General features: G+C 32.2%; 1 protein-coding gene and 1 long non-coding RNA gene across 2 annotated transcripts; both read left to right on the top strand.

Moving 5' to 3' along the window:
• Window positions 1-2,403: 2,403 nt before the first annotated feature.
• Window positions 2,404-3,948, top strand: LOC126722187 (uncharacterized). Its single transcript, XM_050425335.1, has one exon. It carries the CDS (start codon window positions 2,404-2,406, stop codon window positions 3,946-3,948), a length of 1,545 nt encoding a protein of 514 aa, XP_050281292.1.
• Window positions 3,949-14,568: 10,620 nt separating this feature from the next.
• On the top strand, window positions 14,569-16,263 carry LOC126724489 (uncharacterized). The gene is made up of 3 exons (XR_007655007.1): window positions 14,569-14,635; window positions 15,569-15,650; window positions 16,055-16,263. It is a non-coding gene; the product is annotated as an uncharacterized LOC126724489 (long non-coding RNA).
• Window positions 16,264-27,181: the final 10,918 nt, after the last annotated feature.

Below are 27,181 nucleotides of genomic sequence, written 5' to 3' on the forward strand. Positions count from 1 at the left end.
ACCTGTATTGAGATTATGGTGCATGTCCGCGTCGGCGAGGTTATATCTAAACATGGTTTGTGCTGAATAAGGGGGGCCACATATTGAAGAATAGAGAAAAGTTGAGTGTGGCAATACACGGAGAAAAGAAAAAGTAGAAAGCAAAGTGGTGCCACCCAGGGGCGGAGCCACATAGTGGCTTGGCGGGGCCGAGGCCCCTGCAAAAAAAAAAATTTTCCCATTAGCCTACGAAGAAAAAATAATTAGGCCCCCCCAACCTTAGGCAGCCGGCCCCCCCTCCCAATTTCTCACCCATTCTCCCAAGCCTCAATAAAAAATTAGTAACATCCTCAGATTAAATAAATAAAAAAAAAAAAAAAAATTATCTGTTCTACTTTCAAGCAAAAAAAAAAAAAAAAAAAAAACCCAAAAAAATTGAACTAAAATCTGAAAAAAAAAATTCATAGAGAAGCCCACGGCAAGCTAAGCCCACGGTGAGCCCAGTAGCTCGCTCACGGCAAGCCCAGTAGCTCGCTCATGGCAAGCCCACGCATTCTCAACCGTGAAAAAAAAAAATATATATATTACAGAAAATCCAACCATCACGTCTCAATCGTGAAAAAAAAATATATATATTACAAAAAATCCAACCATCACGTCACTGGCAGAGAAATCAAATTGGTGGCAGATACCACAATGCCCGATACTACCTATACAGAGCAAATCAAGCTCAACAGCAAACCAAACTCAACACTCAACAGCAAACCAAACACAGAGAGAAACACAACGAACACAGAGAGACAGAGGTTTTTATCTAAAAAAAAAAAAAATTCCCAAATACACAAATAAAAACCAAACCCCAACAAACCCACGGTCACGTCGCCGCGACGCCGCAGCTCGCTCGTCGTCGCCGTCGTCGCTCGTCCCTCATCGCAGATCGGAGATCGGCCTCTGCTCCGGTGCTCCCTCCGGCCCTCCCTCAAGGGTATTTCTCTCTTTTTCTCTCTTTTTTTCTCTCACTGTCACTAAAATGAAAAATGGAACGAAATCTTTGTAGATCGTCGACGCCAGACGGTAGATCGGTCATTACTCATCGCCGTCGGAGATCTGCCGTTGACTAGTTGCTTCCTCCGCTCCGGCTCCGGCTCCAGCAGTCCAGCCCTCCCTCAAGGTTTTTCTCTCTGACTCTCTCTCTCTCTCTCTCAGTCTCTCTCTATCTCACCGAATGCTTTAGAGTTTAGACTGTTTATGAATCCTGTTCTGCCTAGCCCTTTTATTCTTTTAGCTTTAATATCATCTCACATTCTCACTCATTCTTTTTATTTTTTTGGCTGAATACATCTCAATCATTCATTGGTTGATTTTTTTTTTTTTTTTTCCTGTTTGTCTTTATCTTATCCGGTTATTCCTCATTGTTGGTCAATGGTCAATGTGTTAGTTTTTAGTGTAAACCAACATTATTAAATAATAATTAATATTTATTCAAAAGTTAGTAATTAAATTATTAGCTATTATTTATTTCAAATTTTTAAGAATTGTTTAATTATTTATTGCTATATTTTAGGAATTGTAACAAAGGATATGTTATGCTAAAATTAATGACAAATAAATTAAAACTATATTGCGTAATTACCAACTAGGATTAAAGCATTATAATTAATGACAAATAAATTAAAACAATATAGTTTGTTGTTATGCTAAACAACAATAATTAAAGTTATATAATTAAATTAACCAATACATTATAAAAGATAAATTAATTAAATTATTTGAGGGGTTATTATTAATTAAAGTTGTATTAAAAATGGGTTGACTGTTTAAATTATAGTAAAAATTTTGTTTTTTCCTTGAGTATGAATAATATTCATATAACTAAGCAAAAATTTCTAATTAAAATTTTATTTTTTAAAATTCTTTTCAAGTTAATTGAGTCATATTCTTAAAGTTAAAAGAATTATGAGCAAACGAAAAACAATTGATGCATTCTTTAAGAAAAAAGATGTTAGCAATTCAGAAATTAGGACACCTGTGGCTGTAGAAACAAATGTTAATACTTCGATGCCTGATGAACACACCTCCAAATGTCCAAAACTTCAATCTGAAGAGATAGATCGTGATCCAGGAACACGTAAACAAATATGTGAATTTCCTATCAACAAACAAGATGAAATTCGACGAGCTTATCTCATAGAAGGTCCATACCAACCTGAAAATATAGTCTATCCATACAATGATGATACTCATCGTCGTCGATTTCAACCTTCATGGTTTGTTTCACATAAGGATTGGTTGGAATACTCACCTACAACGGATGCATTATATTGTTTTCCTTGCTACCTTTTTAGTAAGAAACCAATAGGTCGTCCCGGATCAGATGTGTTCATTTCAACAGGTTTTAATAATTGGAAAAAGGTGAAAGATGGAATGAATTGTCCTTTAATTCGTCATGAAGGGAAAGAACCAAACTCTCCACATAAAAATGCTGTGAAATGTTGCGAGGATTTACAGAATTATTCACGACATATTGACAAGCTAATTGAGAAACAAACGTCAAAAGAATTAGAGAATAATCGGTTGCGGCTCAAAACCTCAATAGAGTGTGCTCGATGGCTAGCATTCCAAGCTTGTGCTTTTAGAGGTCATGATGAAAGCCTTGATTCAAAAAATAGAGGCAATTTTATTGAATTGATAAAATTGACATCAACTTTTAATGACAAAGTAGCTAGTGTTGTCTTGGAAAATGCTCCTGGAAATGCCAAATATACATCACCCACAATTCAAAAGGAGATTTTGCATATTCTTGCTAATAATGTGCGAAATGCTATTCGTGAAGAAATTGGAGATGCAAAATTCTGCATTCTTGTTGATGAAGCTCGGGATGAGTCGAAGAGAGAGCAAATGGCCATCATTTTGAGATTTGTTGATAAAGAAGGTTTTATTAAAGAGCGTTTTTTTTATGTTGTGCATGTTAGAGACACTACTGCATTGACTTTAAAGAATGAGATATGTGCTGTCCTTTTTCGTTATAACCTCCACATTGAAAATATTCGAGGTCAAGGATATGATGGGGCTAGTAACATGCGTGGTGAATGGAATGGATTACAAGCTCTTTTTCTTAAAGATTGTCCATATGCTTATTATGTACATTGTATGGCTCATAGGTTGCAATTAGCTCTAGTTACAGCATCTAGAGAAGTAAAAGATGTTCATCAATTCTTTGATCATTTGGTCAATATTATCAATATTGTTGTTGGTTCTAGTAAGCGTAGTGATGAATTGCAACATGCTCAAGCAGAACAAGTTGAGAATATGATTGCTTCTAATGAAATTGAGACTGGAAGAGGTGCAAACCAGATTGGTACTTTGCAACGAGCTGGAGATACTAGGTGGGGATCTCATTTTCAATCTATTTGTAGTTTGATTAAAATGTTTGATGCTACTTGCAAAGTTATCAACACTATTTCTGAGGAAGGAGCTAATTATAAACAACGCGGTGATGCCGAGGGAGCTTATCAGGTATTAACATCATTTGAATTTATTTTAATCTTGCATTTGATGAAAGAGATAATGGGAATTACTAATGTTCTTTGTCAAGCTTTGCAACAACAATCTCAAGACCTTTTAAATGCCATGCATTTAGTTTCAACTACAAAATCACTTATTCAAAAGTTGAGAGATGATGGATGGGAGCCTTTACTTGCTAGTGTTATATCATTTTGTGAGCAACATGAAATTGATATTCCTGATATGAATGCTCGTTACACTAAAGGTCGAGGTAGATATCGTCGTCAAGATGACGATTTAACAATGGAACATCATTTTAGAATTGGCATATTTACAGTTGCAATAGACTTTCAATTGCAAGAATTGAAAAGTAGATTTTGTGAGCTAACAACGGAACTTGTCATTCTTAGTTCAGCTTTAAATCCCAAGGATGCTTTTAGATTATTCAAGATTGTTGATATATGAAATTTGGTTAAGAAATATTATCCTCAAGATTTCACTGAACATGAACAAGAACTTTTGGAGTCTCAATTGCGACATTATGAGCTTGATGTGATAAAACATCCAGATCTTCAGAATATGAGTACAATTTCCGAGCTATGTAGGGGATTAAAAATTTCAGGAAAGTCTCAAATATATTTTTTGATTGATAGACTTATTCGTCTTGTGTTAACCCTTCCAATTTCTACAGCAACTACAGAACGAGCTTTCTCAGCTATGAAGTTGTTAAAAACAAGACATCGCAATAGAATGGAGGATGAGTTTTTGGCAGATAATATGATAATTTATATAGAGAAGGAAATTGCAGGGAATTTCACTATAGAGATGATAATGGATGAATTTTATTCCATGAAAAATCGTCGTCAGACATGATTTGATTCGGTTGATGACCCGACCTGACCCGAATAATGGGAGATTTACTGAGGCTTAGTCCATGGAGCGGAGGCTTGGGCCTACAAAAAAATTTTGGCCCGTTTTGTAACCCATTGTGAATCCTGTGCGCAGGATATAAAAGCTGTTTTTTTTGGTGATTGGGGTTTTGTCTTGTTGTTGTTTTTGAGAAAGAAAAACACTGTAGCCGCACATTGTAATTTTCTTTGATAATAGTGAAATCCCTGCAACTCTGTGGACGTAGGCAAATTACCGAACCACGTAAATACTGTCTTGTGCGTGTGATTGTTTTACTTTTGGCGTTTTGTTTTTTCTATTTTTTTGTTTCTCACAGGTTTGAAATTTCGGTCGAATTCCCAACATGTTCAAGTATATAATAATATATAAAAGTTGATAATTTTGTATCCAATAGACTTAAAAATTATATTTGGTATATCTCTGTTACAACCCGGCCCCCCCAAGCATGTATTCCTGGCTACGTCCCTGGTGCCACCTAATGGTATGAGGAATGCATACGTTGTGAGTCATGAAAATGGCAACAGTTGTACTTGTAGTCACTAACATCAAACCTTAAAATTTCTAAGTTTTGTATAAAAGTGACAACAATTTGCTGACCCTATTATCTCCTTACTAAAAGTGATGAAACTTGGACAAAGGTAACATTTGGGAAGGGCCAGGGTCAGGGTCAGGTCAGGGTCGATAATGGGGAGAGAATCTCTCCTTATCACAATTCAAAATGACGCCCTCTCCCTCTTATTTGACTCTGACCCTCCTCAATTAATAAGCAGAGAGTTCGTTTTTAAAAAGCGAGGATATAAATTCTTACAATTGAATATGACACCACTCCGGCCGACTAACTGACCCTGACCCACTTCAATTAGAAGTAAAGAGGGTATTTGGTATTTGTGAAATTCTAACAATTGAATATGATACCATTCCCACTTGATGCCCATCACCCTCCTCAATAATAGCAGAGAGGGTGTAAAATTCTTACAATTGAATATGACACCCTCTCCCCCTTGGGTCCGGCTTGCCTCCTGTTAATTTATTAACCGGACACCTCTTGTTCTCTTAATAAAATATAGCCATATCATTTACTAATTAAGCAAGGTGAGATTAAAATAACAATGAGACGAGAACCTAACCTTGGTTATTGACCCCTGCCTCTTCAATTGTAAGGAGAGAAGGTGTAAAATTCTTGGAGTCTGTTTGTGCAAAAAATTTTGTTTATTATAGCATAAGAATTTTTTTTTTTTTTTTTTTTTTTACATAACCACTTTTTAAAAATACCCACATCAGATTATATATTGTAACTCCTTTTCATTATAATATAAAATTTTCTTAATTTTTTAATTGTTTCTATTTCTTCACACACAACAACCAACATCCATTTTCTTCCTTCATTATCGAGATACAGATAGAAAGAATAAAAAACTAAATGTAAAATAAATAGTGTCAGTGTAACTTTACATTGTTATTGTAACAGTGTATGAGTTTAACACAATTATACATAGGTGGATGTGGGAGATTTGGGGGTTGGTTGGGCAAAATGTGGAGCTTTTCATATTTTGTAAAACAATGGTGTTAACGCTCTAGAGCAGGGATGGAGCCAGGACTTGGAGTTAGGGTGAGCAACTCTGTTGCTGTCTTCTAGCTTTGTTACTTCTTAGCTGCTAAATGTTTTTTTTTTTTTGGTTGGTCTTTGATGGGTAAAATTGGTTGATTGGGTTTATTTATTTTTTAGCTTTGTTATTGGAAATTTTTGTTGTTGGACTAATTGTTTTGGGCTTGTATATTTTGTTTTAGATTTTAGATGTATAAATTTCTTTTTATAGCCTTTAAAAAGAGGAAAAATGTTAGAGTTACAAACCTTTTTACAAATGACTGATATGATGAATGATTATTGGTAAATAAAAAAGTGATGTAAGTGGCGAGCCGAGATGTGAACTAGTAACAATTTGTACCTCAACAATTTGTAAAAATGTTATAGAAAAGTTTGTAACTATAGCGTTACTTTTAAAAGAATCAACTATATTGTTTAGGAGGCAAAGTATAATTTTAAAGAACAAAATTGCTAAAAGTAGTACCTATATCTATACTAGTAATTTAAAAAAAAAAAAAAAAATTTGAGGGGAGGGGGGGCAATGTGCCTTAGTCCCTGCTCTAAACAATAATTGAAAGCGATACCCTCTCCACCATATTGATCCTAATTCCTCATCCACTTCAATCGTAAGGAGAGAGTATTTGTAAATAGAGTGTTAAATTCTTACAATTGAAAATGACACCCTCCCCCCATATTGACCCTAAACCTCCTCAGTTGTAAGTAGAGAGAGGGTGTTTGTACGTAAAGGAAGAGGGTGTCAAAATCTTACAATTGAAATATGATGACACCTTCTTCCCCCTTATAGGCCCTAGCCTTCCTAAAGTTCGTGAGATTTTCTACGCCTGTTTCCCTCTCGCTAGTCGCTACTATATTTAGGTAGGATCTCTTGGTACATGTTTTTCAGGAATAAGGATTTCTTTTTGCCAAACTCGAATTAGTGTTTCTAGATACCTATATAGCCGAAGTAGCTTTTATAAGAGTGAGGCATGGTCCGCATGGAGAGAAGACTGGGAGCAACCTCACAAGCCCGAGATCATGCAAGGTTGGTATTTCTAGCTACCTATATATTGTGTTCAGTACATTGTTTAGAAGAAATTATAGAATCTATGGAATAACATGGAGAAATTTGGTTTTATAGTTTCATGAATTCTGCACTCAACAGTCTACACTTAAAAATGGCTAATATTATAGTTTTTGGCCGCTTCATCTAAACTTCCATAAAGAGGCTAAATTAAACATGTTCGGACCCTCACTTATTCTCGACTTTCTAAAGATGGATACCCACATATTGTTTTTTTGTTTTGTTATTATTATTATTATTATTTTGGTTGGTTTTCTCAATCTCGCATGTTCCTACTTCCCTGCTACATAGATGTTAATTGATTTTCTATTTTTTCCACCCATAAGAAAAGGATGCATGCTCTCAATTAATTTTTTTTTTTAATTTTCAATTTTTTAAAATTCAATAATTATAGTGGATAAAAGTGATTTAAACCCTGAATATTTTAGTTGAAAATACTGAAAAATAAATAAAGTGACATTTTGTGTTTTGTAACATTCAAAAATTCAATGGTAAAATGATAAGGGGAGTTCTTATTCCTTGTTCTCATTCAATGGTTCTATGCATGTGCTACCTGTCCGGATCCGGATCCTCTCCATTACCCTTTGAAATGGAGAGTGTCCAGTTCACGAACAAGATGAGTTTTAAAAATATCAAGGGTTAAAAACATGCCACGTCAATTAAAATGTTAAAACACACTTAACTAGGGTTCCACCACTTAAACTAGAGGGTTAACTCAACAGAACAAATTGTATTAGGAAAAAAAAAAAACCTTTTAGGAGGGAAAAGTGAAACAGAGGTTATCTGTGCAAGTTCTTATGGGAAACAAAAAAGACCTTTTAGGAGGGAAAAGTGAGACAGAGGTTGCACGTTCAAATCTTCATAGATTTTAACAAAAAAAAAAAAACTTCACAGAAGGTTCAGAGAACAAGTTCAGCTTCAGAGCATCTTTATTTCTATCTTGCCAAAATAGAGGTATATCTATAAACTTGTTTATGCTTATCTTATTTGATGTTTGATCATTTTTCTACATTTATATTATTGTCTTGGTGAGTTTATATTGTTGTTTTGGTGGCTGGATGCAAGTTAAAGTTTATTTGAATTTTAATTTTAAATTTTTTGAGATAAAGATTGAATCTTTATAATGGCTGAATGATTCTTGGAGTCCATCTCATTTTTCTACATTTATATTGTTGTCTTGGTGAGTTTATATTGTTGTTTTGATGGCTGGATGCAAGTTAGAGTCTATCTAAACTTTTATTTTTAAATTTTTGAGATAAAGATTGAATCTTTATAATGGCTGGATGATTCTTGGAGTATCTTTTTTTTTTTTTTTTTTGAGATAAAGATTGATTTTTTTTTTTTTTTTGAGATAAAGATTGAATCTTTTTTTTTTTTTTTTTTTTTTGAGATAAAGATTGAATTTTTATTAGTATATGGCATATTTGATTGCCTGGTCTATCCACACCAATGGTCCCTGTTCTACCTGGTCTATTTCCCATTTGATTGCTGACATTCAAGACTTGGCTATGTCTTTTGTTTCTTGCAATTTTAGTAGGATTAGTAGATGTCATAACTTTACTGCTCATTCAGCAGCCAAATTTTCCCTTGCTTCCAATGACTCTTTCATTTTTACTCTGGCTACTCTTTCACTTTTACTCTATCTCATTTTTTTTTTTACATCATCTCTATTTTGAAACCAAATGATAAGTGAAAGTTATAACAAATTTATAGTCAATTTTTTCTAGGGATAATGATGGGAATACATGCTCCTTCTAACGTGCCCATGGAATCTACCCCATTTAAAGGGATGGAGTTTGAAGTGGATGAGATTGCATATGATTTTTATAATGAATATGGTAGAAAGACTGGTTTTAGTATTAGAAAAAATAAATGTAAAAAGACTGGATTGGTTACTTTAAGGAGATTTGTGTGCGCGAAGGAGGGAGTTCGAGGCAAAGACAAGAGAGATTAGAATATAAAAAATCCACGAGTAGAAACAAGATGTGGTTGTGAAGCACGTTTGGTTATTGTACTTAATCGAGATAGTAAAAAATATGTGGTGAGTGAATTTATTACTGAACATAACCACTATCTCCACCTCTCATCAACTGTGCACATGATGCCATTACAACGGAAAGTGGCTGCAACTCATGCTATTGAAATCAATGTTATTAATTCCATTCCATTCTGGCCGGAATGGACGGAATTTCTCGTACCAGCATGAAAACCGGAACAAGAATACACTCTGTTCCACCTCGGCTCAAATGCCGGCCCATTTCGGCCAATTTCTGTCATTTTGGCCAATTTCGGGTAATTTTGGCCGGAATGAATTTTGTTCACTTTTATCGTTACATGCAGCAATGTTTTGACTTTTCTGAGTTCCACCGTTTCTATTCTACCTCACGGCATCAAATATAATTAAAAAAATTCTACAACAATGAGCAGAGAGAAGGGTAAAGAACAGAGAGTGACCTTTGATGATTCTTCTGAGGTGGATTACTCATGAAACTTCATCCTTCACATATTTGCATTTTGCACTTTGCACTTTGCAGCACAAAGCCACAAAGTGAGAGGTAGGGAGAGTAACAAGTTAAAATTTTAAAACACACAGATTTGAGAAGAATTGTAAGGATGTATACTTGTATTCCGGTAGAGGAGATGGAGTTAGGTGGGGTAGGTGAAATGAATAAATGTGTATGCAATGTGAAAGTGCCACGTTTTGGCCATTATTGCAAATAGTGTCACGTGACCATCATCCTATTAACATAAACTAACAGTTGAACTGATTCTCCAAAAAAAAAAAAAAAAAAAAACTAACTAACAGTTGAACTTAAAAGGAAAAGTTAACCACAAAATTTTTCACAATTTCTTACCATAATTGTGAACTAGCAAAGTGTAATTAGTAAAAAAAATATTAATAAGGTTTATGGGTAAGCAATGGTTAATCACTTATAGTTTTCCAAAAAAATTGTATAATAATTTATAGTCCTAAAATTGCTCACTTAAAAATAGTACTACACCTTGATTAAAAAAAAAAAAAAATCAATTAATTAACAGTAGTATAGATGTATAATAATTTTTTTTTTTAAATAACAACCGTATTATTTACTTATTTGTATCTACTTTGGTAATTAGTTATTATCTTTTGGAAAATTTGTTAAATTATATATATATATATATATATATATATTTATTTATTTATGGTAAACCGGTAACCTTTGAAACGGTATTCGAAAACAGGCCAGTACAGAAATATTCCATTCCAATAGACAAACCGAAACAGGGTCTGAAACGATATTCATAACATTGTTTGAAATTGATTTGGCACATGAATCGGGATTAAGATTAAAGCAATCTCATGAGTTTCTTAGTAAGCAAGTTGGTGGATATGATAATCTTAGTTTTACCAAACAAGATAAAAAAATTATTTATGCACTAAGCGACAAAGAGACATGAAGCATGGGGAAGCTACTAATTGGGAAGATATTTCAGTCGTTAACTTAAGGAAAATCCTTCATATTATTTCGCTACTCAATTGGACTGTGAGAAGTTGATTACTAATATCTTTTAGGCCGATGCAAGAATGATCATTGACTATAGCCACTTCGATGATGAAATAACGTTTGATACAACATAGAGTACAAATAGAGATGCAAGGCCACTTGGAGTATTTTTGGGTCTCAATCACCATAGAGAAACTGTTGTATTTGGAGGTGCATTTTTCTTTAGCCTTCTGAGTATGATATGTTGTTCTAATTTGACCATTCTCACAATCAATATTGGTTTTTATGATTTTAAACATAAGATCTCCCATAAACGTACCAAATATTGATCCACATCTCTAACCTATAGATACCGCTTTCCAACCAAACCCATTTTCTGGCTCTAAATTGTCTTCTTGTTGCAAGGTTGATGGTGGTGGTTGCTTTGCCTCGTGGTTGTTGCATGTCCTTAATAATGGAAATCCACATAATCCCAAGTTTTTGGTGTATGAATCATTGTTAAATGTATTGATTTTCTTTCCTAAAGGTATATGTCATGTAAGTTGATTATGTGATAGCTCTAAAACTTCAAGCCACTGTAGATTTGTCGATTCCCCGGGAATCTCCCTGCTGAGTTTGTTGAAAGAGAGGTCTGACCATTCAAGATTGGTAAAATTACCAAATGATGATGGAATATAACCATTAAGGTTATTGTGAGAAAAATTGAGCCCCTTGAGTGATTTAAGTTTTCCAATTATTTTTGGCATCTTCCCTTCGAAGCTATTGTTTGAAAAATCAATAGTTGTGAAAATAGTTTGAATTCTCACTTACTCCATATACAACCATTTGATTATCACATTCAAAGAATCTTGATAATACCAATCTCCCATATATTTTAACACAACTCCACCTTCATTCGCCATGGCTTTGAAATATTTAAAATATTTACAAGGCAACGGACCATTAAACTCATTTTTAGAGATATCCATGATTCACAAATTTTGGAAAGAAAATTTGGTTTTAGGATTGCCTATTTGACCTTGAAATTTGTTTGATCTTATAACAAGAACCTGCAATCTTAGATAACTTTATAACCAATAAGGGAAGGTGTCATTTATTTTATTGTTTTCTAGATCTAGAACTTCCAAGTCCCTACAATTTGTCAAAGATTGTGGCAATGGCCCTTCCAATTGATTGCGATTAAGGTTAACATTTCTTAAATGATTTCCTATGGAAAATGTTGTAGGGATGGTACCATAAAGGCTATTCATTCTCAAATCCAACACTGAAAGGAAATTAGAGTGTACCAACACTTTGGAATCATTCCACTTAAGTTGTAGTGAGACAAATCTAGAACTTCAAGGGACCTTGCATTACAAATTAAACAAAGGCATTCTCTAGTTAATTTGTTATTAGAGACAAAGAAATATTAAAGGTTAAGAACAGTCAATTACTTGTGAATCTCCCCACTAAGATTGTTGAAAGAGAGGTCTAATCATTCAAAATTGGTCAAATTTCCAAATGATGAAGGAATATAACCTATAAGGTTATTGTGTAAGCATTCCAATTATCTTTGGCATCTCTACTATAAAACTATTGTTTAAAAAATCAAGAGTTTTGAAGATAGTTTTGATTGTCACCAACTCAACATGCAACCCAATAATCATTATATTCAAAGAATCTTGATAATACTCGACTCCCGTATATTTCAAAGCAACTTTTCCTTAATCCACATTTGTCATGACTTTCAAAAGTCATTGTTAGAGATGCCTATAATTCTCAAATTTGGGAAAGGAGATTTGGTCTTAGGATTGCCTATACGACCTTGCAATTTTTTTGATCTTATGGCAAGAACTTGCAACTTTAAAAGACCTTCCAACCAATAAGGGAAGGTTCCGTTTATCTTATTACTTCCGAGATCTAGAACTACCAAATTCCTATAATTTGCCAAAGATTGTGGCAATAGACCTTCCAATTGATTGCCATTAAGGTTAATATTCCTAAAAGTATTTCCCTTGGCAAATGTTGCTGGGATGGTACCATGAAGAATATTCATTCACAAATCCAACATTTTAAGGACATTAGAGCGTTCTAAAAACTTTAGAATCATGCCACTTAAGTGCTTATGAGGCAAATCTAGGACTTCAACAGAACTTGCATTACAAATTCAAGAAGGGATTTCTCCAGTTAACTTGTTATTGGAGACAAAGATATATTGCAGCCTAAGAAAACTTAGAGTGGGAAATAGTCCTTGAAGCAAGTTGTCACAAAAATTAACAAAAAGTAATGAATCCCTCTCCAACCATCTTGGAACTTGACCATAAATTATGTTCTTGGAAAGGTCTAAGGATTTAACTTATATATACATGAAGAAATCTCAGTCTAAAATCATATAACTTTTATAGTTGAGCCATGTACTTAAAATAAGAATTTAATGTGATGACCTTTCTCGTTAGCCGAACACTACTAAAATTTCACAAAACAAATTTGGACCATCTGGTCTCATTCAGGTGTTGGCTGAAGAGGTGTTTTTAGCATGGGCCCATGGCTTTTTAATATCACACCTAGATCATGATCTAGTGGCTAATATACTCGGATTGAGAATTATTTCTGTTATAATTGGGAATGTAAAATATATTGGGGAAGTTTTTTTTGACATATGGAATACTTAATTACATGCATCTACGTTAAAATTATTTTTTATTTGACCTCATGGGGTTTTACATAATTGGCTGCTAGTAAGGACCATTCAATAACTTTGTTAATGTTGGGTGTAGTGTTTTCAGTGGCTACTTTGATAGATGGATCTGAGGAATTTGGGGAAGTAGTTATATAACCACTAAATTTCTTTTATAGAATTCAAATTTATGTTAGATAAATTTGACATTTTTTTTATATATAAATTGAGTTATTTCAGGTTCATTGCAGATTAAGCATGCTAATACAAATTTATCTATTCATAAATTGTATTAAAATGGGTTAACCCGCTTTGACATAAAAACTCATGTAATTAAAACAGTATTATATTCTTAGGTCATGTCAAACATGGTTACCTCTCACCCCTAATTTTACCTTATAAACTTTATAAATTAATGTGTCATTAATTACAAAAAAATAAATCAATATTTATTTGTAAATTGTTAGAGTGACACCAATTACACTAATTAATAGTTCAATTTATAAATGTTTTTTCAAAAGTAAAATTTGTATTTCCTTTGGTCCTTTATCATTTGTCTAATGTATATCTAACGAGTGACATGAATAAACATTTGATTTTTTATCAAAAAAAAGAAGAAGAAAAGAGAAGTCATTTGAATTGCCACATCATTGGTCAAACGAATTTTACATTATCTTGTTAGTTGTTACAATCAAAATTGCAATACAAGTGGAAACTTACTAGGTAAATCCAAAGTAGAAGTCTAGCTCCATGAAAATTGCATGCAACACAATCCCAACTGATATAGATAAAGATAGTTGTACGTGTCCTCCGGCTCTGGGTTTGTTTGTTTCGCTACTCTTAGCTATTCTGATTGTCTTTGTCTTCTATATGAATCTCAATCCCTACGCTTAGCAAAACCATTTCCATCTATCTAAACTACAACTCCAAACGGCACGTCCTTCTTTTTTCTTTGTTCGTTTTCTTCCATGTTTTGTTTTTTTGTTTTTTTTTTTTTTTTTTTTTTTTTGTTTTCACTTGCTCACACTTTTCATCTTCTCACTCTTTCTTTCCATATTTTCATACTCACATAGTAACCTTTCATTTTCTTCAGCCATATTTTTCTCTCAAATTCTCACACTTCCTCTTTCTTTCTTTTGCAGAAGGAATACATCAATAGTTTCCGTCTGGATGCAGTGCTTGACGCAATCGGAGGGGTTTTCATTGTGGGTTATTATTGTTTTTGCTTTTTCTATATGCTCATTGTTTATTAGAAGTGAAAATATATATGGGTTTATGATTATTGTTTGGATTTTGATATACATATATGTCTGTGGAGTTTGGCTCAGGCTTATGATGGAAATGATGATTGTGTCTTTACATTCATACAACAGATGTTTTCCCACCTGAGTGCGTCGTTTCTAATGTGGATAATGGCTTCAAGAAGAAGTGGAGAGGTGTGTGTTCTTTTTTTGGGTCATTTTCCCACTTATTTTCTTGCAGTTTCTTTCTAATATGTGCACGTTAACATGTCGCAAATTGAATGGAAATTGTGCATGGCATGAAATTTGAATAAGCAATTTAGTCATTAGATAAAAAATATTACATTGTGATTTCTATTTTGTAGTACCTTAATAAAAAGAAAAACTTTTATGTTGCCCCTTATTGACATTTTCTGGCTAGGTGATTCTACGTTGGGTTACTTTAGTAGTCATGGGACAAATGTGAGGAATATATATATATATGGTTGCACATCCCTGCAAAGAGAAATTAGAATGATTCCATAAGTTCAGTTGCTTTATATTCTTAAAATTTTTTAGCTTTTGATTTTATTTTATCTTATCAATAATTTACATGCGCACCTCACTTTCCATTCCATTGTTATGGAAGGAGAAATTAAAAAGGTGCAATTTCAGAGAGGCTCTCAAGTTGGTAGTCATATGTGTTTAGGTTTTACTGATTAATTGTATTCATCCTTTAGATTCAAGTATTGGATACCTTTGTTTAGGACAATTCCTTTTCAACTTTTGAAAATTCTTTTTTTGTTTCACTTTTTTTCAACAATATTTGGTAAAGGAGTATGGCAACAACTAGTCAATTAGGACTGTATCACCATGCCTTGGGAATTTTTTTTTGGTATTATTAGTAATTTTACATGCACCCCTGGGTCTTGAACTCATTACCTCATTCTATGCCATTGTCTTCAAGTGAAGGAATATCCATATGCAATAAAAGTAAATGGCAGTGGCAAGCCATGTTCATTTATTCTGCAGAGAACTAGGAGCTCATGCCAGTTTTTTTCCGAAATAATTTGCTGAATTATAACTTGTTGCAGCCCTCTTTAGTCCTTTCTCACCATGCCTGATAAGCTTTTTACAACTTTTTTGTAGGTGACTATCAACTATCATCCACATTTGCAACAAAACTCAATGTCAATCTTGACATTCCAGAAATCACAGAAATTAAAAACAAGTAACTACTGTCATACTTTTATTTATTTGTGGCTACTCTGCGATACTTTTTAAATGATAGGTGTCAATATTGTGTTATACATTTGCTACTGAAAATTAAAATAGGGACCAAGTGGTATCTTTAGAAAAGACAATTAAATATGAAAAAATAGTTTTGTAATTGTTTTTTGAAGTGTACCTAATTGCTGGTTAGATACTCCAATATGTGCTTTAGTTTATTATAAAAAAAAAAAAAAAATAAAAAAAAAATAAAAAAAAAAAAAAACCGACTATCTGTTCAATTAGATTAAGAGGATATGAAGTGATGCATAAAATTTGTTTGGATTGGAAAACATTATTTATTTTGACTGATTTGTATGATTTTTTTACATATATATGAAACACTCCTTATCATGAAATCTAAAGCAATGGATGGCAGTCAGACTTTGTGTGTTAAAATCCACTCAAGCTATCTTCGAACTTCTGGATATTTGTAAGAGACATTGGAGTCATGCTGAGTTTGTGAATTAGTTTGTATATGCTCTTGATGAGAAGTCCTGCAAAATTTGTACTGCAAATTGTACTTTGGCATTAAATTTCTTAGAAAGATTTAATGGGTTCAACGAAATACTTGATCAAGGAAATGTATCCTTTGGCCTCTACATATATTACATGTGTGGCAGATGATACTTAGAAATGGTGTTCGTCCTTTCTGTGACTCTGTTTTTGTCTTTTATAAAAACATTGAATATTCTGCAAACAAGCATAAAATAATGTTAAATGTTGATGCATAGATTGAACACCTCAATGGACATAAATGTAAAAGAAATTATGCTAAAGGAACCACCTAAAGTACAGGATGGAGAACTTGCCTTACATAACAGAAAAACAATTGCTGGAATAAAGGACTTGGAATGGGACATTGAGACAAAGGTATCAACTGTACTCTTAGAATGTAAATTTATCATAATTGGTAATTGTTTATGTAATTTATAATAAGGAGAATGAGAGATTATATGCTTGTTTACCATAGTAAGGATTTGATTCCTATTGGTTATACAGATTCAGATTTTCAATCAGATCTTGATTTCAAAAAGTTCACTTTAGGTTGTGTGTTCACCTTGGGAGGTGGAGCCATAAATTGGAGGAGTGTTAAGCAATCTTGTATTGCTGACTCCACCATGGAAGCAGAATACGTTGCTGCTTGTAAAGCGGCAAAGGAAGCTGTTTGGCTCAAGAAATTCCTTTATAATATTGGTGTTGTGAGAATGGAGCAAATTCCTATCACATTGTTCTTCGACAATAGTGGAACGGTTGTAGAATCTAAGGATCCAAGAAATCAGAAGAAATGAAAGCATATTGAAAGAAAGTACCACATCATTCGAGACATTGTTGCTCGAGGAGATGTAATAGTAGCAAAGATTGATAGTACAAATAATCTAGTAGATCTTTTTACCAAAGCTTTGCCCCAAAGGACATTTGAGTCACATTTGGAGAGAATGGGAGTTAGATTAGTACACAATAGTCTTTAGGGCAAATGAGAGATTGTTAGGATATGTGCCCTTTAAATCCTATTGTATAATGCTATGTATGACATTATGTATGATATTATGTTGTGATTAATAAAGTTGTATTATTATTATCTAAAATAATGGTAGCATGAATATTTGGACATTATCATATAGTCCATGAGATGCATAGTATGTGATTTAGTCACAGAAAATATAAATCACAAGTTCTTTGTAAACTCAAAATTTTAGTTTATAGTCGATGATGAAATTTGACATTTCATTTGCGAAAACTATAACATGTCAACTAAGATGATTTGTCTTGATCAGGGAAGTGGAGACTTCTAGTTGATATGTTAATATGTTTTAAGTGTTAAGAATATTGAACTAGATTGCTGTGAGTTTTATTATTCTGCTAACGACTGTCAAATGAATAATAAATCTCACGACTTTTATTTACATAAACTCTCAATATTGAGAGAATAATGAACCTGATCATAAAGTGTAGGTTGCTTTGATATATCAGGAGTGAGATCTAAAGTCACGATCAAAATCTCAGTATGTTGGGTAGTCACATTTAATGTTGAAGGAATATATATTCTCAAGATGAAATTCATAATTTCTTAACAGAGATATAAAATATTTTCTTAAGATAAGTTTAATGGTTTTGATTATTTAGAGTGTTAGGCTTAACCACTTTAGTAAGAAGTTACTAAAGTATATATTTATGAAATTGGATTTCATAAATATATGATAAATAACATAAAAGATTAAATTGATACTCAAGGATTAAGATGTAGTAACCTTCAAAGTAGCAATCAACATTCATGACTTTATATTACTATGAATATTTTAATGAATGGGTTAAATGTATAATAAAGTCTTGGAATATAATTTATTAATAAATCCTATAGTGCAATTATATGAATATAGTGATATTAAATATAATTAATGGTAATTTTGGGCTTGTCAAGAGTTGATAGAAATGCCCAAAACCCATTAGACCTAGTGTCTTATTTGTCCCTTTAGGTTCTACTCCAAGCCATATACTAAAACCCAATTGGAATGGCTCAAAAAATTAGCCTAATTAGATAATCAATTATATATAAGGAGAGAAACATACAAAATTTTGAAATGAATGTATGAAAATGGTGTATATGTGAGTGTAAGCCACTCTCTTATCCTCCCTTGACACATATGTTTAAACTAATTGAGAGACCACACTTCTTGGACATAAATGAAATTGGAGTAAAAATTAAAAAGTGTTCCCAAGTACTTCTAATATTCTAATATTTGGTTTTGAATTTCATTGCACCAAGATATGCTTTCTTGTTCTTAAATTCTGAAATTTACATAGTATATATTATCAATTGCGAATGAAGTAGAAAGCAACAAAACTTTGTATTACAAGACTTATTGGTGACATGCAATGCCAAAATCGTTAATGTCAACAACAAATATGGATGGCATTATATTGCATGTCTAATATGCAAGACAAAGGTGAAACCTGTCAAAGGAGTTTTATGGTGTGATCGTTGTGAAAATGAGCTGAAATTTGCAGCTCTAAGGTAAACAAAAAAAAGATTTGTAAGTTCACAAAAACACACAATATATGAAATTCTACTAACAACTTTTCAATTCAAATAGCTATAGGATACAAATCCAAGTAGAAGATGAGACCGGTTCAACAACATTCATTTTGTTTGACAAACCAGCTGAGAAAATTGTATCTAAGATTGCAAAAGAACTTGCGGAGGTGCAGGAAGAGGTAATTTCAAACAAAAAAGTCAACCTTGTACTTTATTATCTGAGAGTTGAAGTTTTAGTAGGAACTATAATTAGAAAAAAGTAGGTAGCAGGAAATTTTTGAACAAATTATTAAAAATGTGTTGACAAAATAAACATAAATATCACATAAAAAACGATTACTAACGCAAATGACTAGAACTTTAACATATTAGATTACTAATTACAATCAGAACATGAATGGCCATTATGAATAGGAATTTCAATTTTTGTATATTTATTAAAATTTAATAAATTGTCATTAAAATAGCAAGACATTAGAGAACTTCTAGCTTGAAAGTCTGTATAGTACTATGAATGCAATAAAATCATTAAAAAAAAAAAACTAATTGCACAGGTCCTGATGCATGCATGTATATATATTTTGCTAATTTTATGACTCATTATTTATAGAAAAATTGAAATTAGATGAAAATATCCTACCAAGGGAGATTTAGAAGATAGTTGGCAACAAATATTTCTTTTAATTACATCTTGACGAGTATAATTTAAAATATGAAAGAGAGAATTACATAGTTTCAAAGGTTTTGGAGGCAGAAATCTCACATAAACATTATGACTTGCATAAAGTTGAAGTACATAAGGTAATAATAAGCTAATTCATGTTTATAATAAGTTTATTTCCATTTCTTGAGACGCCATTTAATTAAATTAAAAATTATTGCAGGACACAAATGAAGAAATTGAAGGGCAAGTCCATCGCCAATCACAGTATAGAGATAGGACAAACCTCTATTGAAACTTGAAAGACCTCCATTAACTGCCGCCATAGCTACTAAAGATGAGAAATTAGATTATAAAAGTATGCCAATTCAAATGCTTCAAAAACATCAAAAGCTACGCAAATTGCATCGAAGAAGGAAAAAAAAATTAGAAGTCTAACGTAGCTCAATGTATTTTATAAATAGCATACTCTTACAAGCAAGAAAAACAAAAGGTTATACTGCATTACATGGATAAATTTTAATGTATTTTATTGTATTTTTTAGTTAAGTTAGTGGTATCTTAAATATGTAAAATGTTCTTGTGCATCACACAGGTTAAATACATATAATATACTATAATTGATGCTTTGATTTTAGTATTTTGTCTGTCTATCTATTATTAACTTTTTCTGCAGCTAATTTTTTTATTTGTATACAAGACTTTTATTACTTCTACTCAATGCTTCTTTACACAACTTATTAAATGTCTTTTTTTTTTTTTTGGTTCATATTGCCATTGTCAACGTGAAGATTAATTTAGTTTACGGATACCTTTTAGCAATAGTAAATATCAAACTATTAATATATAAGACACTCAAGATTGCACTATGCATTTTAAAAAAAATTAAAATGATGCTGCAAATTCCAATAAATTATTGCCTTTCCACTCAAGCTATGGATTTCTAGATTTATCTATTACAAGTAACATAAATGACAAAGCACTGTAATGGCACTCCAATGCTATGGTTTTGAAATCAACTTATGATGCTAGGTTTTGTTTAACTGAGGAATACCTCATGGGACCAAAGTATAAAACACTTTTTATACATGTTCATGGATTTGTTGAGGGTTTCCGTATTAAGAAGTGTGTAGCTAAACACTTATACTTAATATTTGTAATCAAATTAAATTATATATTTATGATTATTTAAGAGACCTTGATAAATAGAACAATTATGAACTACTTACCATTTAATATATATGTAAAAAGTTGTATTACTAAGTAGATTAATGTTATGCTTTATTTTGTAGTAATTAGAAAGCAGATGAGCTAATTAGGTGGGGTTTGAGAATACAATTTTTTTTTTTTAATTTTAATTTTTCCAGAAGTTTAAAAATTGTTGAGAGATTAAGATGGTATCAAACAGTACTACAATTGCGTTCCAAAATTATTTTTAATTATAAAAAAAATAACTCATCTTATTTGTATCTATATAATTTCAAAATCAGAAAATTATGATACAAAATTGTATCTGATGAACTTCTTCAGAGAATACAAAATTATATTTAGCTAGTTATATTTAATAATCATTTCTCTAAGAATATAATTATAGTTGTAGTCACTTTACATCAAACCTTAGAATTTGTAAGCTTTGAAATATGGACAAAAACATGACATAATACATGATGGATTTTAAATGGGCACATTTGTTGATTTGAGCAAATCTTTTATCCAAGGCTCTATCGCATTTGAGCAAATCTTTAGATATGGGCAAAGCTTTTGTATTTTGCATTCACCATTGTAAGGCCCAGTTTTAAATATCTTCTGATTGGAATAAGGCCATATTTGAATCCTTTAGATTGCAACTCAAACTCAATAAGGTTTAAGCCGAAGCCATGGGCTGATCTTTTATTATTTATTTATTTTTTAAGAACCCACCTAATTTTTTAATTGAAGCCCAATTTTCTCAAAAGACATATGACAAAATTGAACGGCATTGGAGTTAGAGTGCGTTATGAGGTATACAATTTTAAAATATTCATGGTTGAGTCAGGTTAACTAAGCAACATCGGTTTGGGCTGGGTATCTTTTAGCTTATTTGGGCTGGGTGTCTTTTAGCTTCGGAACCAATTTTCCAATTTGAATGGGTACATTTTCAGTTTTTTGCATTAAGTCCCATAAAGCCCGGTTTAAATTAATTTAGCTTAGAATAGGCTTAAATTTGAATTCTTTGGACAGCATAATAGTTCAGATTTAAGCCCAAACCAAGCGCTGATTTTTTTTTCTTTAATTGAAGCCCAATTAGCTCTTTTAGGGTCAGCATCAGAACGGTTGGAGACGAATGGATTCTCCAAAATTGGGTCATATTCAAACCAAACTTTGGAAGCACATTGCAAACGTTACAGTTACAAATTTTATCAATAATCTCATAAATATTGTTGCGATTGAGGATTGACTCAAAAACATTAACACCATGTTACATATAACTTTGCTACAAATACAATTTACATCATAACTTATTTCACAACTTGTTAAGACAACAAACTATAAATTATAAAAGATCGCTTTTACATGGATCAGACACTAATACCATATTTTTTATTTCTCATCACTCACAATCTACCACTCTAACATGTTGTAGAAAAAATGCCACTAGATTTATTGTATTCCAAATCAATGCATCCCTTCATTCGATGTGGTTAATCTTCTGTCAAACCTTCTTCTAATTTAGTCGCTTGGTTCTCTGTCACATAGGGAGTAAGCATGAGAGATCAATTGGATGCTTGGGAAGAAGCTTGGTAAATTGATTGGGATTGGAATTTATGTCCGAACCAATTCAAAATTGACTTGAGATTTTCTTGGCAAGACTTGAAAATCTGTTTGTAAGAACCATAAAGTAAATATACAAGAATGGATGCACCTAACCCAAGAATGGCCCACCCCAAGATCGGGTCAAGGATGAAAAGGAGTAAGTCACAGGCCAAAGCCCTCAAAATAAGACACACACTCTTGAAGAATAAGGGAGAATTTCTGTTGGAAGCGGCTAGTACCCACGCAGCCAACACTGTAGTGAAAGTAACTACATCTATAATTAGGCCTAGCATGATTGCACTGTGTTCATGGAATAGAGCAGCACCTGAGCCTTGATACAATAATCCCACGAGGGTAAGTAGAGTGCTAAAGCTAAAGCCAACCAGAGCAAGCCATGCGGTGAAGTAAAGGTTTTCTTGCTCACTTCTAGATAGAGGACATAAAATGTATCAGATTATGTGTATGAAAGCTAAACAAACATATGTACTTCTCTTGTGTACTAATTTGAATTAAAAAAAAAAAATTAAAAGCTATTAGGAGTGAAGTGTCGGATAAAATCTAATACTTTTCAGATTGATAATAGAAAATGTTTTGAAAATTAATCACGTCTCAATAAAAAAGAAAACCAAACCATTTCTAATACTGTGGCTTGACTCTAAAACATTGCTCAATATCTAAAGCTGAGCTCTTTGGATCTTACCCATATAAGATCCAAACATTTCCAATTTTACAATTCCAATCTTCAACTTTGTTGGCAGCCAATGACCAAATTCCACACACACAGAAACTAATGAGCATGGAGACAATTAAAACAGGGGAGAAAAGAATCGAAAGAACCAAAAAGATAATGATACGAAGGGAAATGAAAAAAAGAAATCAAGAAATAACCGATTAAAAGCTGCTCAAGAATATAGTATAGTATAAGATTAAACTAAAAGTAGCCAAGTAGGCAGTTTATTTACGTCAAATCGAAAATATCATGCATCATGAATTGTAGTAGTTGCCTTAATACATCCAAGAAAAAAAGAATTTTAGTAAACAATGGAGAAGATGTATTCTAGATTGTGCACCAGAGAGACTTAATTGAACATTAATTGAAGAAGTAACCTCTATCAATGAGTAAAGTTTAATGAACATTAATTGAAGACACATAATCAATCTTATTTAGTGAAACATTAAATGAAACTCAAGAAAAAAAGCATAGTACTCAAACTGTGGCCTTGAACAGAACTAACAGAATCCATGAGCAAACTGAAAAATGTAAAACCAAAACCAAATGAAAGAGCTTTGTAGTTTGAGCTAACCTTTCGGAAAGATTGCCGGAATGGTTGCGGTCCATGATCTCGGTGACTGTCTCTGACTCTGAGCAAGGAAATGAACTGGTTTATATGAACTGGTTTTCTGTGTGTTTTGGTGTTGGAGTTGTGAGGATGAAAGAACAGGGGAAATTTTGATTTATAGAACTTTGGTGGGTCACCACAAAGAATGAAAGAATAGACAATATTAGAGAAATCTGAATAAGTCGGGGACATACCAAACGGCTACTCCGTATTTTTGAATCATTCGTGAAAGCAAACTGACCCTATAAAATCTAAAAAAACACTTAGGAATGTTCATATTAGCACTGCAACCTGATTGTCCATTTATTTACGGCATACTTTATGATGTCAAAAAGCTTTATGTTCTTCCGATAATGTGATAGTTACAATGAATGCAATTGAAATTCTAGATTTTTCTTTTGTTAAAAACACACAAAAATACTGGTTGAACTATAAAGTTCTTCGCAGTTCACTAATTGTCTTTCTGTTTAATTAAATTTTAGTAGAATGTATATTATCTGAAAACAACAATTTTTTAATATATTTATATATATATAAAAAAAGTGTAGTTTAATTTTCAGTTTTTAAACATATTACTGTGACAGTGTGTGATTTTTTATTTATTTATTTATTTTTTAACTATAACATCCAAATTCAATTTTGTATTTCTATGTTGTGCCTGTAACACAATGTTCCTTATATTCTGCCTTCAATTAAAAGTGTAAAATTGTATTGGTTGTTAAGAGTGTAAAATTTTAAATAAATATTATGCCTTCAATTAAAAGAAAAGGCAGTAGTCAATTTCAATCTAGTTAGTCAATTTTCAAGGAGGTACTTTTTTCTAGCTGTATCCTTTTTTTTATTAGTGGGTCTTTCCCTGATGTTTCATCCATTGTGCTTGCATTTATCAAAACGTCCGTCTTTTTAAAAGTAGACGAATTATTCGGCATCGAATTTTTGTTTTAGTCATGAAAATTTGAGCATTATTGAGGATTCTCTAATAGTATCAACATCAAAACATAAATAAAGAACAATAATAGTAAACTATGATTGACTTTCTGAGAAGCAAAACTCGAGTATTCTTCTAGGACCACGCTTCAATCGCGAACTACTTTTGTCATTTTCTCTTTATTTTCCGGCCTCAGGTATGCCTTACAATCAACAATTACATTTCCTGTAACTTATTATTTTGATCCATTTTTGAATTATGTGGAGGATTTAAAAGACTTTTTTATTTATTTTTTTTATTGAGAATGTAAATTCTGAAGTTACGATTTTGTTGGGGTATTCCAAAAGCAGGGACGGAGGTATCATTGGACTAGGAGGGGCAATGGCTCTCAAATTTTTTTTTTTTAAATATTATTATATATATGTGTACTAATTTAGCAATTTTGTTCTATAAAATTATATTTTGTTTCTCTCAAACAATATCATTGATTCTTTTAAGTTTAGTGTTATACTCACATACTTTTTTATAACATTTTTATAAACTCTTTTGTAGCATATTCTTATTGATTTGCATAATGGACTCACTACTCACATTATTTTTTTACTTATCAGTAACCACTTATTATATCAATAATTTATAATAATAAAAAAGCTTGTAAAACTAAAAAAATAGCTCAACAACAAAAATTATCAATAGTAAAACTAAAAAAAAAAAAAAATCAACTAACCAATTTTATCCAAAATAAATAACCCTGTCCTTTAAAAAATTCTAAACAAAAATAATTTTTTTCTTATCCACAAAAAAAAAAAAAAAAAAAAAAAAAAAAAAAAAAAACCTTGACAACTAAGCCTAAGTAATAGCAAAGTCAGAAGTTGAAATTGTTGCACATAGCCAACAATAAAGCTGTTCCCCTAACTTAAAGTTCTGACTCCATCCTTATCCAAAAAAGTGAAAAATCAAATGGGTCTAGACTAATGTTTAGTGACATTGAAACTTGATGCACTTTGAGCAATTGATGTTCCTACGAAAGTTTTAGGCCAAAATAACTGGTGTTCTTAGACGTTAAGCTTTTTTAATCTTAATGTTTTAAATGAGCAATTTTAGAGAGTTTAAAATTTGAGCTTTAGCTGTCATTTTGTCTAATTCTATTAATTTCATTGTGTACATGGCTATTGAAGCAATAAAGTGCCCAATTTATTAATGATGTGAAAGCAATTTTTTTTTTTTTTTTTTTAATTTAAAAAAAGTACATAATCAATTTACCAACCAGAACTTGTATTTAAGCCCCAATTTCACATTTCCCTTAATTTAGTTTTTTTAATGACAGTTCAACCATATCATATGTAGTTAGTTCTAAATGAAAAGATACAAGACCAATGTAATGGAAACAAGGGATACCAGCTTCTAATAAGTAATAATTAGCTTATAAGTAGGCGTCCATTAGTTGGTGTGACCATTTTGAAAGGGTTTTTTGGGCTACATTGCTGACATTGTTTTCTTAAAAATGTGAACTTTCGTCACGCTATCAGAGCAATTTTCCAACAACACGGTATTGGCTTCCATCGGAGAGAGAGAGAGAGAGAGAGAGAGAGAGAGAGAGAGAGAGAGAGAGAGAGAGAGAGAGAGAGAGAGAGAGAGAGAGAGAGAGAGAGAGAGAGAGAGAGAGTGAGAGTGTGTTTTGGAACTTCCAAGGATTACAATCCATTACCCACATAAAAAACCAACCACAATCAAACCCAAAACCCTGATCTAAATTTCTATATATCAAAATCCACCTTCCAATCCAAATGAGGTGAGAGAACTTGAGAGTAACCGACCTTTGAAGTTTGAGAAGCAAACAAGAAGCAAATTTGAGTTGATTCAATTGAAGAAGCAGCATATATTGGTTGATGTTGGGTTGATTCAACTAGATCTTTAGGACTCACTCACCTTTAGTGTAGTCTTCGTCAGAAGCTAAAATCTTTTGATGACATTTGTACACATGTCAACAACTTTATCTACCATTGTCTTGTCAGTCGCTAGCACACCCTTTTGGCAGTTTGATCAGCTTGGCTTTGGCTTACTGACTCGGTCTGGATCGGCTTTTGAACACCCTTAATTATAACCCCTACATCTATTTTCATTAGCTTAAAATATTGGGGGTTTTCCTAGTGAGTTAAGAAGAATTAAATTCATTGAAGTTGATATTAAACACTAAAACTCATTCAATCTATATATATAATAATAGGTGAAACTGATAGAAAATCAAATTAGAATTCTAAATTAGAGTTTCAATTTTTGTGCCACGTGTCTCATATAAGTTTTTGAATTTTTGGTTAAGTGAGTTATAGTATCAATTAAGTTTTCTAAATTTTGCTGCTAAACGCGAAAACCAAAGAGATTACATAAGAACTTGGTTTGGGTACATTGCATCCAGCCATTAGAATGGCAGCACGTGACTATTTTTATAGGGATGAAATGCATTGAGTTTACTATTCAGTTAAAAAAAAAAAAAAAAAAAGTGAACACATGGAATTTCCAAAAAGATAGCAAAACCAAAGTTTGTATCTTTGTTATAAATTGCTTACAAAGTTTGCATCTCTACATTTGCATTGAGTTTTGAATTAAAGTGCTTTCTTCTTGGTTCTAGCACTGAGTTTATTTTACTATTCACTTACAAAGTTTGCATCTTTACATTTGTTATAAGTTTCTAATATGTGATTAGATGCACATTAGGCATAAAATTCACAACCCT

Source organism: Quercus robur, chromosome 4 (assembly GCF_932294415.1).
Source record: "Quercus robur chromosome 4, dhQueRobu3.1, whole genome shotgun sequence".
NCBI lineage: Eukaryota > Viridiplantae > Streptophyta > Magnoliopsida > Fagales > Fagaceae > Quercus > Quercus robur.